The 17,471-nt window shown below is 45.7% G+C and overlaps 1 protein-coding gene across 4 annotated transcripts in view; it reads left to right on the top strand.

The window, feature by feature from the left end:
• Positions 1–17,471, top strand: part of DLG4 (discs large MAGUK scaffold protein 4) — a 211,899-nt gene that overhangs the window by 22,545 nt on the left and 171,883 nt on the right. For all 4 annotated transcript variants that reach the window (XR_011359530.1, XR_011359531.1, XM_069950253.1 and 1 more), the window contains 2 exons: positions 2,965–3,081; positions 3,254–3,327. Coding sequence is in view for 2 of the 4 variants with exons in the window: in XM_069950253.1 (XP_069806354.1) it covers positions 2,965–3,081; positions 3,254–3,327 (191 nt within the window). In the remaining 2 variants the exon portion in view is untranslated. The remainder of the gene's footprint in view (positions 1–2,964; positions 3,082–3,253; positions 3,328–17,471) is intronic.

The raw sequence follows: 17,471 nt of genomic DNA, 5'->3' as shown, positions 1-17,471 counted from the left end.
CTCTAGCAGCTGTGGGACCACCTGGATGGTGGTGTTGTGTCTATGGACCCTACAGCGGCTGTCTGACGATCTGGATGGTGGAATTGGCTCTATGGACCCTCCAGCAGCTGTGGGACCACCTGAATGGTGGGGTTGGCTCTATTGACCCTCCAGCAGCTGTGGGTCCACCTGGATGGTGGTGCTGTGTCTATGAACCCTACAGCAGCTGTGGGACCACCTGAATGGTGGGATTGGCTCTATTGACCCTCCAGCAGCTGTGGGTCCACCTGGATGGTGGTGTTGTATCTATGGACCATCCAGCAGCTGTGGGACCACCTGGATGGTGGTGCTGTGTCTATGAACCCTACAGCAGCTGTGGGACCACCTTGATGGTGGAGTTGGCTCTATGGACTCTTCAGCAGCTGTGCGATACACTCAACATGGCTCTAGATACTTGTGACACCTACCAGGATCTTATTGGGCCAAACTGCATCCGTCTAGCTGCAGTCCGTGCTGCAAATGGCGGCTAGTCTGGATATTAGCTGCTGTCCATTCTGCACAGACTGGTTTTTAGAGTCTTGTCAAAAAAATGGGTCTCTACTTTGTAATGTGTCACTGAAAGAGTAGTAGATGCCTGTGTATACTATGGGAAGAGAGATGTGCCCCCCTGAGCCACACCCAAGCCACATTGCACCCCTATTATTATTATATCTATTTTTATGAATATGTTTGGCCTCTGAGGAGTTTCTTCGTCTCCCTCTCACAACTCTGCCCCTCGGAATATGTTAAGCTCCAGGAATATTCACAGATAACATGTTGCAGGTAGTGTCAGGCGTCAGGAAGCAAGGTGTGACCATTATTCTATATCTGGATGATTTCCTTCTACATGCAGAATCCAGGTCAATGACGCTAGAATATCTGCCACTTTCCTTACAAGTGCTGAGTAATCTAGGTGGGATCATCAGCAAGGCTGAAGACGCTTCTTGGGGTTCATCTACATTTCACCAATCAGTCCTACTTATTACAAGTTGAAGACTTAAATGGGGCACTCCAGTGAAAATCTTTTTCTTTAAAAATCTTTTTCTTTAAAAATCTACCATTGTCAAAAGTCCCCAGTCTTCGAGTACTTATCAGCTGCTGTATATCGTGCAGGAAGGGGTGTATTCTGTCAAGTCTGACACACTGCTCTCTGCTGCCACCTGTGTCCATGTCAGGAACTGTCCAGAGCAGCTGCAAATGCCTATAGAAAACCTCTCCTGCTCTGGACAGTTCCTGACATGCACAGAGGTGGCAGCAGAGAGCACTGTGTCAGACCACACAGCACACTGTATTCTCTACCTGTAACACCACACAGCGCTGTATTCTCTACCTGTAACACCACACAGCACGCTGTATTCTCTGCCTGTAACACCACACAGCACGCTGTATTCTCTACCTGTAACACCACACAGCACTGTATTCTCTACCTGTAACACCACACAGCACTGTATTCTCTACCTATAACACCACACAGCACGCTGTATTCTCTACCTGTAACACCACACAGCACGCTGTATTCTCTACCTGTAACACCACACAGCACGCTGTATTCTCTACCTGTAACACCACACAGCACGCTGTATTCTCTACCTGTAACACCACACTGTACTGTATTCTCTACCTGTAACACCACACAGCACACTGTATTCTCTACCTGTAACACCACACAGGACACTGTATTCTCTACCTGTAACACCACACAGCACGTTGTATTCTCTACCTGTAACACCACACAGCACACTGTATTCTCTACCTGTAACACCACACAGCGCTGTATTCTCTACCTGTAACACCACACAGCGCTGTACTCTCTACCTGTAACACCACACAGCGCTGTACTCTCTACCTGTAACACCACACAGCACGCTGTATTCTCTACCTGTAACACCACACAGCACGCTGTATTCTCTACCTGTAACACCACACAGCACGCTGTATTCTCTACCTGTAACACCACACAGCACGCTGTATTCTCTACCTATAACACCACACAGCACTGTATTCTCTACCTGTAACACCACACAGCACTGTATTCTCTACCTGTAACACCACACAGCACACTGTATTCTCTACCTGTAACACCACACAGCACCCTATATTCTCTACCTGTAACACCACACAGCACTGTATTCTCTACCTGTAACACCACACAGCACGCTGTATTCTCTACCTGTAACACCACCCAGCACTGTATTCTCTACCTGTAACACCACACAACACTGTATTCTTTACCTGTAACACCACACAGCACGCTGTATTCTCTACCTGTAACACCACACAGCACTGTATTCTTTACCTGTAACACCACACAGCACTGTATTCTCTACCTGTAACATCACACAGCACTGTATTCTCTACCTGTAACACCACACAGCACGCTGTATTCTCTAACTGTAACACCACACAGCACGCTGTATTCTCTACCTGTAACACCACACTGTACTGTATTCTCTAACTGTAACACCACACAGCACGCTGTATTCTCTACCTGTAACACCACACAGCACGCTGTATTCTCTCCCTGTAACACCACACAGCACGCTGTATTCTCTACCTGTAACACCACACAGCGCTGTATTCTCTACCTGTAACACCACACAGCACGCTGTATTCTCTACCTGTAACACCACACAGCACTGTATTCTCTACCTGTAACACCACACAGCACGCTGTATTCTCTACCTGTAACACCACACAGCACAGTGTATTCTCTACCTGTAACACCACACAGCACCCTGTATTCTCTACCTGTAACAAAGAATAACCATACCAAGTGTATTAGGAGGCATGCTGTGCTGATTGCTGATCCGTGCTGTTTGTGACTCTAGTAGATGGGTCATGGGATATGAATGGGCCACTATGTACAGGGGTACAAGATAAGAAGTGTAAGGACAATATTTTATCACGTATAGCTGCTCATATACAGGCGGTTTCACTTTATTACAGATACACAGACTGTGCTGAGCTTGATGGAGCACACCTTGGCCCTCGATGACGCTCTACGAGTCAAAGCCGAGAATCTTATCCGCATTTTTCAAAGTAACTTATTCCAGGCTCTACTGGGTAAGAAAGAGCAAGTATGGGGTCCTATGAGTCTTGTGATGAGTTGAGGGTGTTGAAGGTGGTAATGAGTACCTCATTGTCCATAGGTATATTGGAGTATTTCTTCTTGGGTGGGGTTGGGGGGTTGGGTGTACATATTTATTGTAACATGGTGCATTTCTTCCTTGTGCAGATATTCAAGAGTATTACGAAGTGATGCTTACCCATAACCCACCAGTATCTCTAAATAGAATCTCCAGTGACAGAGTGAGTAGACCCTTTATAAAACACCTTGGGGTTGGCGTTACATAATACAGAAGGTTGTTCTCTGCAGATTGTCCGTAGCCTTTGTTAGGTGGGTCATTTGGGGGTAAAGTCATTGCGGATAGAAGGTAATGTTCATCGCCTGTGGAACTTTACAACCTCTGCTGTTTCCATAGACATGTGGAACTCTACCGCCTCTGGTGGATGTGGTGTTTCCATAGACATGTGGAACTCTACCGCCTCTGGTGGATGTGGTGTTTCCATAGACATGTGGAACTCTACCGCCTCTGGTGGATGTGGTGTTTCCATAGACATGTGGAACTCTACCGCCTCTGGTGGATGTAGTGTTTCCATAGACATGTGGAACTCTACCGCCTCTGGTGGATGTGGTGTTTCCATAGACATGTGGAACTCTACCGCCTCTGGTGGATGTGGTGTTTCCATAGACATGTGGAACTCTACCGCCTCTGGTGGATGTGGTGTTTCCATAGACATGTGGAACTCTACCGCCTCTGGTGGATGTGGTGTTTCCATAGACATGTGGAACTCTACCGCCTCTGGTGGATGTGGTGTTTCCATAGACATGTGGAACTCTACCGCCTCTGGTGGATGTGGTGTTTCCATAGACATGTGGAACTCTACCGCCTCTGGTGGATGTGGTGTTTCTATAGACATGTGGAACTCTACCGCCTCTGGTGGATGTGGTGTTTCTATAGACATGTGGAACTCTACCGCCTCTGGTGGATGTGGTGTTTCCATAGACATGTGGAACTCTACCGCCTCTGGTGGATGTGGTGTTTCCATAGACATGTGGAACTCTACCGCCTCTGGTGGATGTGGTGTTTCTATAGACATGTGGAACTCTACCGCCTCTGGTGGATGTGGTGTTTCTATAGACATGTGGAACTCTACCGCCTCTGGTGGATGTGGTGTTTCCATAGACATGTGGAACTCTACCGCCTCTGGTGGATGTGGTGTTTTAATGTTTTGTTTTTTTTAAACAATATTTTATTCAAATTTTACAGTGATAAAGTTTATAAGACAGGCTGGGCAAATACCCATGAAATAGCCTCCAGGGGCGAAACACAAATAGCATTAAGGTACACAATGAATTGAGTAGTCATCCCCGTGTTATGCCTTGCAAAAATGCCCGAAGTAGTCATGAAATAAAGCATAGCCCAGCCTGGGCTTCCCAGCCATATGTCCATATCAAACTAACACTAGAGTATCCCAGTGAAAGCAAACAAAATTAAAATAACCATATAAAAACATAGCAAGTAACACAAATCCCATATGAAACCACGGCATTCCCATGTGCGAGTATCCAGGACGAACACTGGTAAAAGACAAGGCAAAAGAGGTAATATGAGGACAATCGTGCCACCCCATACTAATAATGGGCCGATGCCTGCCCCGTCAGTATAAAAGGTAAGTAGCCAGTAGATGTCATGGCGCACCGGAGGGAGGGAATAGGTGGGGTCATAATGAGAAAGCAATTAGGGTTCACTTCCTAGTCGGTGAACTTTAAGAACACCTAGAGATCCTTTCATGTCTTCTGTAAGGTACCATGTAGATTGCGTAAAAGGTTGCATTATGGATTGGATCTCAGTATGAGAAAAGTACGCCACAATGAAGCGCCTCCATCTGCAGAAGAGCGATTCAGTCAGTTTATCTTTTTCTCTCAGGGCAAGTCTGCGTTCCACATAAAAGAGATGTTTTAGTCTCTCTATCACCGTGGGGAGAGTCGGTAAGGTCGGTTTTATCCACTCCTTGAGTAGGCTCAGTTTAGCCACCATTATAATATAGTGAGCTAATGTAAGAAGATAGGAGTAAGGTTCTCCCGAGTCTACCGGGTTTAGACTAATGTGGAACAAGGCTTCCATTGGAGTTAGTCTGGACGCAAATGAAGTGACCCTGTGGATTAGGTTTGATACCTCCCTCCAGTACGCCTCCAGGCGGGGGCAGTTCCAAATACCGTGAAACAAGTCAGTTTTAGGGGTATCACATTTTGGACAGGCTGGGGTCTGCGTTCCGGAAGCAATGTGGATGGAGGAAACGTAAATGCATAAATAGCATTGTGAATAAGTTTCAACTGCGTTTCTCTCCATTTCTCATTTATAATGTGCTGTTTTAATGGTTTTATGGTGGTTTGGACTGTTTGAGCATTGAAATTACAGTAGAAGGCTATGGTAGAGGTGGAAGCCTTCTGTAATATGACTGGAGCCCAGCGTGACCTGAGAACGTGGGTGATCCGTCATCTCCAAGAAACATGTTGGACCCTAGAGTGCCTCCATCCTCATGTGGCAGGAACTACAGGATTGCTAAACGGACAATGTCACCAGAAAATCACCTATTGTTTCAATAGTTTTTAAAAATGGCCTTAAACTTGTGTTTAACAATGTTTTACACCCCGAAAAGCACTGCAGCACATTCCTAGGTAGTCTAAGAATCGTTTATGTACTCTTGAGCTCTTTATAAGCTAAACTTTCTATGGTATTAAAGAAACCTAAAGTATATGCCAAAATCTACGGGAAGCAGATGGCCCACTGATAAGCGTCCGAAAATTACAGTTCTGTCCCTGCTGCATGCAGATGAGATGAGACTGTGGTGCCTACTGCAGACTTGCTGTACAGAATCCTTACCTCTCCCTGCCTGTATAGTTCTGTCCCCGCTGTATGATGGTGAGACTCAGGTACCGGCTGCCGGTGTAAAGTAGTCACTCAGAGCAGTCGGGCAGCACTGCAAACTTACTACACAGAATCCTTACCTCTCCCTGCCTGTATAGTTCTGTCCCCGCTGTATGATGATGAGAAGATGAGACCTCGGGTGCCGGCTGCTGGTGTACAATAGTCACCCAGAGCAGTCAGGCAGCAGTGGAGACTTACTACACAGAATCCTTACCTCTCCCTGCCTGTATAGTTCTGTCCCCGCTGTATGATGATGAGAATATGAAACCTCGGGTGCCGGCTGCTGGTGTACAATAGTCACCCAGAGCAGTCAGGCAGCAGTGGAAACTTACTACACAGAATCCTTACCTCTCCCTGCCTGTATAGTTATGTCCCCGCTGTATGATGATGAGACCTCGGGTGCCGGCTGCTGGTGTACAATAGTCACCCAGAGCAGTCAGGCAGCAGTGGAGACTTACTACACAGAATCCTTACCTCTCCCTGCCTGTATAGTTCTGTCCCCGCTGTATGATGATGAGAATATGAGACCTCGGGTGCCGGCTGCTGGTGTACAATAGTCACCCAGAGCAGTCAGGCAGCACTGCAGACTTACTACACAGAATCCTTACCTCTCCCTGCCTGTATAGTTCTGTCCCCGCTGTATGATGATAAGAATATGAGAATTCGGGTGCCGGCTGCTGGTGTACAGTAGTCTGTTGTACTGCACTCTGTTATGCTGTGCACACTGTAATCTTCCCAGCTGAAAATGACCCCTTCCAAGAATGCCGCCAAGAACGAGTCAACTCACTGTCACGGGGTGAGTCTACTCATTGTCCTATTTTCTTGGATGAGCGCTACCCTTTATGTCTACCCCCCACATATCAGCCTGCCCATGGTGTCACCATCTTTGTAATCATAAAGGAGAGTCCTATCCACTGTCTACCCCCCACATATCAGCCTGTCCATGGTGCCTGGGCCTTGTAGGGAGGTCATACACTCCATCAGGAGCATGCCCGGGCCTTGTAGGGAGGTCATACACTTCATCAGGAGCATGCCCGGGCCTTGTAGGGAGGTCATACAGCCACCTCATCAGGAGCATAACCGGACCTTGTAGGGAGGCCATACAGACACTCCATCAGGAGCATGCTCGGGCCTTGTAGGGAGGTCATACAGCCACCTCATCAGGAGCATGCCCGGGCCATGTAGGGAGGCCATACAGACACCTCATCAGGAGCATGCCCGGGCCTTGTAGGGAGGTCATACACCTCATCAGGAGCATGCCCGGGCCTTGTAGGGAGGTCATACACCTCATCAGGAGCATGCCCGGGCCTTGTAGGGAGGTCATACACCTCATCAGGAGCATGCCCGGGCCTTGTAGGGAGGTCATACAGCCACCTCATCAGGAGCATGCCCGGGCCTTGTAGGGAGGCCATACAGACACTCCATCAGGAGCATGCCTGGGCCTTGTACGGAGGTTATACAGACACCTCATCAGGAGCATGCCTGGGCCTTGTAGGGAGGTCATACAGACACCTCATCAGGAGCATGCCCGGGCCTTGTAGGGAGGTCATACACCTCATCAGGAGCATGCCCGGGCCTTGTAGGGAGGTCATACAGACACTCCATCAGGAGCATGCCCGGGCCTTGTAGGGAGGTCATACAGACACCTCATCAGGAGCATGCCCGGGCCTTGTAGGGAGGTCATACACCTCATCAGGAGCATGCCCGGGCCTTGTAGGGAGGTCATACACCTCATCAGGAGCATGCCCGGGCCTTGTAGGAAAATCATACACCTCATCAGGAGCATGCCCGGGCCTTGTAGGGAGGTCATACACCTCATCAGGAGCATGCCCGGGCCTTGTAGGGAGGTCATACAGACACTTCATCAGGAGCATGCCCGGGCCTAGTAGGGAGGTCTACAGACACCTCATCAGGAGCATGCCCGGGCCTTGTAGGGAGGTCTACAGACACCTCATCAGGAGCATGCCCGGGCCTTGTAAGGAGGTCATACAGAACCTCATCAGGAGCATGACCGGGCCTTGTAGGGAGGTCATACACCTCATCAGGAGCATGCCCGGGCCTTGTAGGGAGGTCATACACCTCATCAGGAGCATGCCCGGGCCTTGTAGGGAGGTCATACACCTCATCAGGAGCATGCCCGGGCCTTGTAGGGAGGTCATACACCTCATCAGGAGCATGCCCGGGCCTTGTAGGGAGGTCATACAGACACCTCATCAGGAGCATGCCCGGGCCTTGTAGGGAGGTCATACATCTCATCAGGAGCATGTCCGGGCCTTGTAGGGAGGTTATACAGACACCTCATCAGGATCATGCTTTACATATAGGATATATTGTACATATAGGATATACATATAGGGTATACTGTACATAGAGGATATACATATAGGATATATTGTACATATAGGATATACATATAGGATATACTGTACATAGAGGATATACATATAGGATATACTGTACATAGAGGATATACATATAGGATATACTGTACATAGAGGATATAACATATAGGATATACTGTACATAGGGGATATACTGTACATAGGGGATATACTGTACATAGGGGATATACATATAGGATATACTGTACATATAGGGTATACATATAGGATATACTGCACATAGAGGATATACATAGGGGATATACTGTACATAGAGGATATACATATGATATACTGTACATAGAGGGTATACATATAGGATATACTGTACATAGGGGATATACTGTACATAGAGGATATACATATAGCATATACTGTACATATAGGGTATATAGATGATATACTGTACATAGAGGATATACATATAGGATATACTGTACATAGAGGATATACATATGATATACTGTACATAGAGGGTATACATATAGGATATACTGTACATAGGGGATATACTGTACATAGGGGATATACTGTACATAGAGGATATACATATAGCATATACTGTACATATAGGGTATATAGATGATATACTGTACATAGAGGATATACATATAGGATATACTGTACATAGGGGATATACTGTACATATAGGGGATATATTGTACATAGAGGATATACATATAGGATATACTGTACATATAGGATATACATATAGGATATACTGTACATAGAGGATATACATATAGCATATACTGTACATATAGGGGATATAGAGGATATACTGTACATAGAGGATATACATATAGGATATACTGTACATAGAGGATATACATATAGGATATACTGTACATAGGGGATATATAGGATATACTGTACATAGGGGATATATAGGATATACTGTACATATAGGGGATATAGAGGATATACATATAGGATATACTCAGGGCTGTATTAACAGCTGCTGCTGCCCTAGGCGCTAAACCTTAAGACGCCCCATCTACACGCACCTATTGGTGATACCAGACCTGACCAATACCACCATACCCCCCACCCCCTGGAAAAGACACCAGATTTACTGGCAAGTCTGAACAGGAGGATGGAAACTTAAAAAATAAAAACAAAAAAATTAGTTTTTTCTGTCTCCCTGCTCCCTGGTGCTGCCCCCCCTGCAAGGTGCTGCCCTAGGCACCGGACCACGGGTGCCTAGTGGTAAATACAGCCCTGGATATACTGTACATATAGGGTATATAGAGGATATACTGTACATAGAGGGTATACTGTACATATAGGGTATATAGATGATATACTGTACATATAGGGTATATATATAGGATATACTGTACATAGAGGATATACTGCACATATAGGATATATATATATGATATACTGTAAAGATAGGGTGAATATGTATATATATATGATATACTGTACATATAGGGTATATATATAGGATATACTGTACATAGAGGATATACTGTACATATAGGATGTGTGTGTGTGTATATATATATATATATATATATATATATATATGATATACTGTACATATAGGGTGTGTGTATATATATGATATATATATAGGATATACTGTACATATAGGGTACACTGGTGCCTTGAATTACGAGCATAATTCGTTCCAGGACGGCGCTTGTAATCCAAATCCACTCTTAAAACAAAGCAAATTTTCCCAAAAGAAATAATAGAAATGCAGACAATTGGTTCCACCCCCCAAAAAATAATGATTTCTTATTCTGAATAACATGTTAAACAGATGAAAGATTCAGAAACAGCAGAATCTGTGATATTATAAGTTACTGTACAGTAATGGAGAGGAGGGAAACACAAGGGCGGACAGAGACTGCAGGGAGCAGGAAGGAATGAGCAGGACAGATGTGGGCACATACATGCAGCGCTCTCTGTCCGGGGAGAGAGGGGTTACAGCTATGGAGAGATTACCTCCACAGTCCTGTCCTCTGATGTAAGCCCCAGCCCGAAGTGGATCTGCTATGATTTGGAAGGTGAGGGAGACTTCCTGGGTCAGAGTACAGGGCTGTAGACCCCGCTATGCAGACCCTGCCCCTTCCCCACTCCCCCTCCCACTCAGTACAGGGAGCTCTTACACCAAAGCAATGTTCTTACACCAAGTCACTATTTTGAAAAACTGTGAGCTCTTAAACCAAAGCGCTCTTAAACCAAGTAACTCTTAAACCAAGGTACCACTGTATATATATATGATATACTGTACATAGTGTTTACATATAGGATATACTGTACATCGAGGATATACATATAGGGTATACTGTACATATACAGTCATGGCCAAAAGTTTTGAGAATTATACAAATATTAATATTTACAAAGTCTACTGCTTCAGTTTGTAAAATGGCAATTTGCATATACTCCAGCATGTTATACAGAGGGATCAGCTTATCAGCAATTACTTGCATAGTCAATATTTGCCTAGAAAATGAACTTTTATCCCCCAAAACACATTTCATCATCATTGCAGCCCGGCCTTACAAGGAGCAGCTAACATTGTTTCAGTGATCGCTGCAGTAACACAGGTGTGGGTGTTGATGAGGACAGGGCTGGAGATCAGTCTGTCATGATTAAGTAAGAATGACACCACTGGACACTTTTAAAAGGAGGCTGGTGCTTGGCATCATTGTTTCTCTTCTGTTACAATGGTTATCTCTAAAGAAACACGTGCAGTCATCATTGCACAAAAATGGCCGAACAGGGAAGAGTATCGCAGCTAGAGAGATTGCACCTCAGTCACCAATCTATCGCATCATCAAGAACTTCAAGGAGAGAGGTTCCATTGTTGCCAAAAAGGCTCCAGGGCGCCCAAGAAAGACCAGCAAGCGCCAGGAGCGTCTCTTAGAAGTGTTTCAGCTGCGGGATGGGGCTACCAGCAGTGCAGAGCTTGCTCAGGAATGGCAGCAGGCAGGTGTGAGGGCATCTGCACTGTGCACTGTGAGACTGCGGAGACTCTTGGAGCAAGGCCTGGTCTCATGGAGGGCAGCAAAGAAGCCACTTCTCTCCAGAAAAACATCAGGGACAGACTGATATTCTGCAAAAGGTTCAGGGAGTGGACTGCTGAGGACTGGGGGAAAGGTCCAGGGAGAGGACTGCTGAGGACTGGGGGAAAGGTACAGGGAGCGGATGGCTGAGGACTGGGGGAAAGGTCCAGGGAGTGGACTGCTGAGGACTGGGGGAAAGGTCCAGGAAGTGGACTGCTGAGGACTGGGGGAAAGGTCCAGGGAGTGGACTGCTGAGGACTGGGGGAAAGGTGCAGGGAGTGGACTGCTTAGGACTGGGGGAAAGGTCCAGGGAGCGGACTGCTGAGGACTGGGGGAAAGGTCCAGGGAGTGGAGTGCTGAGGACTGGGGGAAAGGTCCAGGGAGTGGACTGCTGAGGACTGGGGGAAAGGTCCAGGGAGTGGACTGCTGAGGACTGGGGGAAAGGTCCAGGGAATGGACTGCTGAGGACTGGGGGAAAGGTCCAGGGAGTGGACTGCTGAGGACTGGGGGAAAGGTCCAGGGAGTGGACTGCTGAGGACTGGGGGAAAGGTCCAGGGAGTGGACTGCTGAGGACTGGGGGAAAGGTCCAGGGAGTGGACTGCTGAGGACTTGGGGAAAGGTGCAGGGAGTGGACTGCTGAGGACTGGGGGAAAGTCATTGTCTCTGATGAATCCCCTTTCTGATTGTTTGGGACATCTGGAAAACAGCTTATTGGGGGAAGACTAGGTGAGCGCTACCACCAGTCTTGTCTCATGCCGACTGTAACGGGAATCCTGAAACCATTCATGTGTGGGGTTGCTTCTCGGCCAAGGGAATCGGCTCTCTCACTGTCTTGCCTAAAAACACGGCCATGAATAAAGAATGGGACCAGAATGTCCTCCAAGAGCAACTTCTCCCAACCTTCCAAAAGCAGTTTAGCCACCAACAATGCCTTTTCCAGCATGATGGAGCACCTGGCCATAAAGCAAAGGTGATAACTAGTGATGAGCGAACGTGCTGGTCCGAGCTTGGGACTCAATCGAGTATTAGGGTACTCGATGGTACTCGTAACTCGGACGAGCATCTCCCGATACTCGAGAAAATCTCATCATCCGTTTCCTGCAAATTTGATCACTATTTCTCAGCCAATAAACATGCAGGAGACTCTTTGGTACATCCTGAGATCACGTGGGACCCATACATGTCGATAGCTAGCATGTAGTGTGTACTACACTGTATTGCTGGGATTTGTAGTACAACTGCATAAATCTTCACTGGTCATTGTAGGGGGGTATCACAGCATATATCTAGGTCCAGCCAGTACCAGATTGTACCGTACAGCCCCCCTTAAACTTGTGGGGACTACACTATATGGCTGGGATTTGTAGTACATCCTGCATAGAATGTCACTGCTCATTGTAAGGGGGTATCACAGAGTGTGTATCTAGGTCCAGCCACTACCAGTTTGTACCGTACAGCCCCCCCTAAACATAATGGGTACTACACTGTATTGTACTGTGATTCATCCGTCCACAACACTTTTTTCCAGTCTTCCTCTGCCCAATCTTTGTGTTCTTTTGCCCATCTTAATCTTTTTCTTTTATTGGCCAGTCTCAGATATGGCTTTTTCTTTGCCACTCTGCCCTGAAGCCCTGAAGTAGATGGTGACCCTGGTGTTTTGCGGGGACTATGTAATGAAGATGCCAGTCGGGGACCTGTGAGGCGTCTGTTTCTCAAACTAGAGACTCTAATGTGCTTATCTTCTTGCTTAGTTGTGCAACGCGGCCTCCCACTTCTTTTTCTACTCTGGTTAGAGCCTGTTTGTGCTGTCCTCTGAAGGGAGTAGTACACACCGTTGTAGAAAATCTTCAATTTCTTAGCAATTTCTGGCATGGAATAGCCTTCATTTCTAAGAACAAGAATAGACTGTCGAGTTTCAGATGAAAGTTCTCTTTTTCTGGCCATTTTGAGCGTTTAATTGACCCCACAAATGTGATGCTCCAGAAACACAATCTGCTGAAAGGAAGGTCAGTTTTGTAGCTTCTGTAAGGAGCTAGACTGTTTTCAGATGTGTGAACATGATTGCACAAGGGTTTTCTAATCATCAATTATCCTTCTGAGCCAATGAGCAAACACATTGTACCATTAGAAGACTGGAGTGATAGTTGCTGGGAATGGGCCTCTATACACCTATGTAGATATTGCACCAAACACCAGACATTTGCAGCTAGAATAGTCAGTTACCACATTAGCAATGTATAGAGTGGATTGGTTTACAGTTAGGACTAGTTTAAAGTTATCTCCATTGAAAAGTACAGTGCTTTTCCTTCAAAAATAAGGACATTTCAATGTGACCCAAACTTTTGAACGGTAGTGTGTATAGATATAGATATATATATTGTACATATAGGATGTGTATATATCTGTGCTGTCAGTTTTTATATACTACAAAATTACCAACAAAATGGCTGGAAAAATAAACTGCACCTCCTAGTAATTGAAAAAACCTATACAATTTTTATTTATTCACATATATGCGAGGGACAAACATTTAAAATCATTTAAAAACATAACACATTATTGTTCGCCGATTCTGATCCAACATGGCAACAACTGACCAATGGTGCCATATGCCATATGTGTAATAGATGAAGATGAATCGCAGACTGTTACAGGAGCCTTAAGGAGAGCCCAATGGTCCACCATGCCTATTGGGGAGAGTATTATACAAATAGCAAACCCCATATGCCGCTTATATTTACAGGAATGGAGAGCACATGAGCTGCTTTCACAATAGAGAACGCATGGTAAGCTTGAATGACATACCATGGCGTGTAACAAATAAGTCCATAACATCATAAACATTCTATTATTCTATGCCATGTGAAAACATATAGGACCAGTTCACACCTGTGGTGTCCTAAAAAAGTCCTATGTAGGACTCAACAGGATCTTTGCATGTCTCTAACAAGACAGGTTGCGGTTCAGGGAAGAAACAGAGTGCTGCACCTCACACCTATGGCTGATACTAGTGCTGCTAGGCTAAATAAAAAACACATCAGAATTTGGTGTATGAATTGATCAAGCCATACTGCCCCATGTATCTCTAACAAGACAAATGCTTGTGGCGAGTACAAAGTTTCATATCTGTTCACATGGATCCAACAAGGAATCTTCCAAAACGAGCAATTGTCCCAAATCTCAGACTAGTTGAAGGTCATAAAATATTGAGGATTCCACAGGTGTCAATCATGCTGCAATATGATAGATAAAAGACAAAGAAGGGTCCTAGAAGTAATGAGAAAAGCCTTTAAAAACATGATGCTAGATGACAATTGTGACTTTCGGGACAAGGCCACCCTCACTAACACAGCCTCCCTCCCACATCCAACCTCCCCATAAGTGTCAGAACCCCCCCAAAACGCACCATCCCCCCACACTCAGTCCACCCCCAAAACAAGGACCCCCTGCACTGGTCCAGTCCTACCCACATATACCCCCTGTCACTCAGATGTGAAAAAACCTCACTGCAGATTGGTGTACACAGGATGAAAGAAATATATGTATATATAAATAATGTGTTAATGGTTAATTTGGAACTAGGTGAAAAAATGCGTCACCCCTACTAGACTTCAAATAACAGTATTAAATGAGTGGTCAGTGAAAAAAAGTATATATAAATAATGATATAGTGTCAATGTAAATATATATTAAAAAAACAACTGGTGACGTGTAACACTGCGGTCCAGGAGGAAAGAGGAGGAGTAGAAACCGGGGGGATAGAAGGGGGACAGGAAGGGAAAGGCAGGGACAGGCGACGGGGGAACGACCCAAAGAAGAGAGAGAGAGAGAGGAAAAAGCTATAAAATTACATATTACAAAATTACATATACATAATTGCAAAAAGTGGAAATAAAGAAATGAAAAGATGAAAAAACACTTTCAATTAAGTCTTTTAGAAACCAGTAAAAAGTAGCTCTTCATTGAGTCCATGGGGAGGCTTTGTGTTCAGTTCGATGATCCAGGGTGATTCTTTACGTAAGAGTAAAGGTGTTAAATTCCCACCCCTGATGTTACCCTGGACCTTCTCGACTACCACTACCCTCAAATCACCACACTTACCCTGATGGTATTTCTGAAAATAGGCTTCTACCGAAGTCAGTGTTTTCCCCATTCCCAAATCACGACCTTCAAGGGAAATTGTAGAAATGGGTTTTTGAGCTTGTTTCCTGAGTTCTTGTGTCGCCTGCCCCACGTAGAGTTTGTGGCAAGGACAGGAAAGTACATACACCACCTTTTCTGTCTTGCAGTTGATGTATTGATGGATGGGGAAGCGTTTCTCATTAGCTGGATGAACAAACGTATTCGTTGATGACTTATGTTTGCAGATGCTGCATTCACCACACGGGAAAGACCCCCGGGGTATGGCCTCTCCCCAGGGTATCAGTTGGGCGAGAAAAGTGACTCGAGGATAATTTATCCTTCAAATTTCGTGCTCTTCTGGCATCTACTTTAGGAGTTGAATGGATGTATTTTGCTGTGCGTTGGTCATGAAGAAGTATATCCCATCTTGATCAGATTATGTTCAGGACATCACCCCACTGATGATGATACGTGGTGATAAGTCTCACCTTGTCCTTTTGTCTCTCGCTCTTCCTGAGAAAATTGCTCCGATCACTGGAGCGTGCACGTTGATACCCTCCTGAAATCACATTTTGTGTGTAGCCCCGATTTTTTTTAATCTCTTTGTTAAATCTTGGGCAGCAGTCTAAAAGTCTGATTCTTCTGAACAAATACGACGGAGACATGAGAACTGACCAATTAGTATCCCGGTTTTGGTATGGTAAGGATGAAAGATGGAAAAATGTAACAAATTGTTGGTAGCAGTATGTTTACGAAAAAGGCTGGTCTGGATCTTGTGCTGCAGGCGAATCAAGGAATTCCACTTCTATCGGGGAGATCTTCCAAGTTAGATGGATATGCCACGGGTTGTCAATCAGCCGATTTGGAAAGTTCAGGCAAGAGTCCTCTGTTCCTGTCCAGAAAAAGAGGACATCATCAATAAATCAATACCATCTCCTTACCCCCTCCTGGAACTCATGTGAAGGGTACACGTGTGCCCCCTCCCAAAAAGAGGTTAGCGTAGGAGGGGGCACAACATGCATCCATCGCAGTTCCGGACACCTGTCTGTAAAAAACGTGGTCAAAGAGAAAATAATTATGGTGTAAAACAACGCTGAGAAAGTCAGAAATGAAAGAATGTAACATACTGTCCTCTCCTCCTGCTGACTCAAAAAATGTTCCACTGCGTGGATCCCATCTCTGTGAGTAATGTTGGAGTATAAAGATTCGACATCACATGTAACCATTAAGATGTCTTGCACTGTAGGTAGATTCTTCAACTCCTGTAACAGACGTGATGAATCCCGCAGGTAAGAGGGTAGATTGAGGACGTATATGGAAGGTATATGCATGCTTTTTCACATAAGCTACCGATACCTGCCACTATGGGGCGCCCTGAACGATTCTCTACCCTCTTGTGGATCTTAGGTAGTAGGTAGAAAGTCTCCACCACAGGCTCGGCAACCCAAATGAAGTTAAAGTCCTTCTCAGTCAAAATCCCATAATTTTTTGCAGAGGTAAAGGCTCTATTCCACGGGCCGACTGACAGGAGCAAAACGAGCACTATTTGTGCCCGTTTGCTCCTCGTTCCACGCTCGCTGCTGCCGTTATTCCATGCGGGGAGGGGCGGGGGGGCTGCCCAGGGGATCTCTAAACGTCCGGGCAGCCCATAGGATACAGCTGTGCCTGCTGCCGTAGCTCCTATTCCACAGAGCGACGGCAGAAGAACGTTGCTGTATCAGTCATTTGTCTTTCAACATGTTTGAAAGACAAAAGACGTAACGATCAGCCGACATGATCGTTGCTGGCAATTCCACGGGATGATTATCGGCCGTAACTGCTGACATCGGCCAATAATCGTTCCTTGGATTAGGGCCATAGGAAGCTGTGTCAGTTTCGTCGGGAAAACTTGTGTCGTATCTGAGGGGAGGGGAACATATAAATCCCGATTAGCC

The sequence above is a fragment of the Dendropsophus ebraccatus genome, chromosome 1, assembly GCF_027789765.1.
Source record: "Dendropsophus ebraccatus isolate aDenEbr1 chromosome 1, aDenEbr1.pat, whole genome shotgun sequence".
NCBI lineage: Eukaryota > Metazoa > Chordata > Amphibia > Anura > Hylidae > Dendropsophus > Dendropsophus ebraccatus.
The sequence above is the reverse complement of the archived record's forward strand: the minus strand, read 5'-3'. Positions and strand labels throughout refer to the sequence as shown.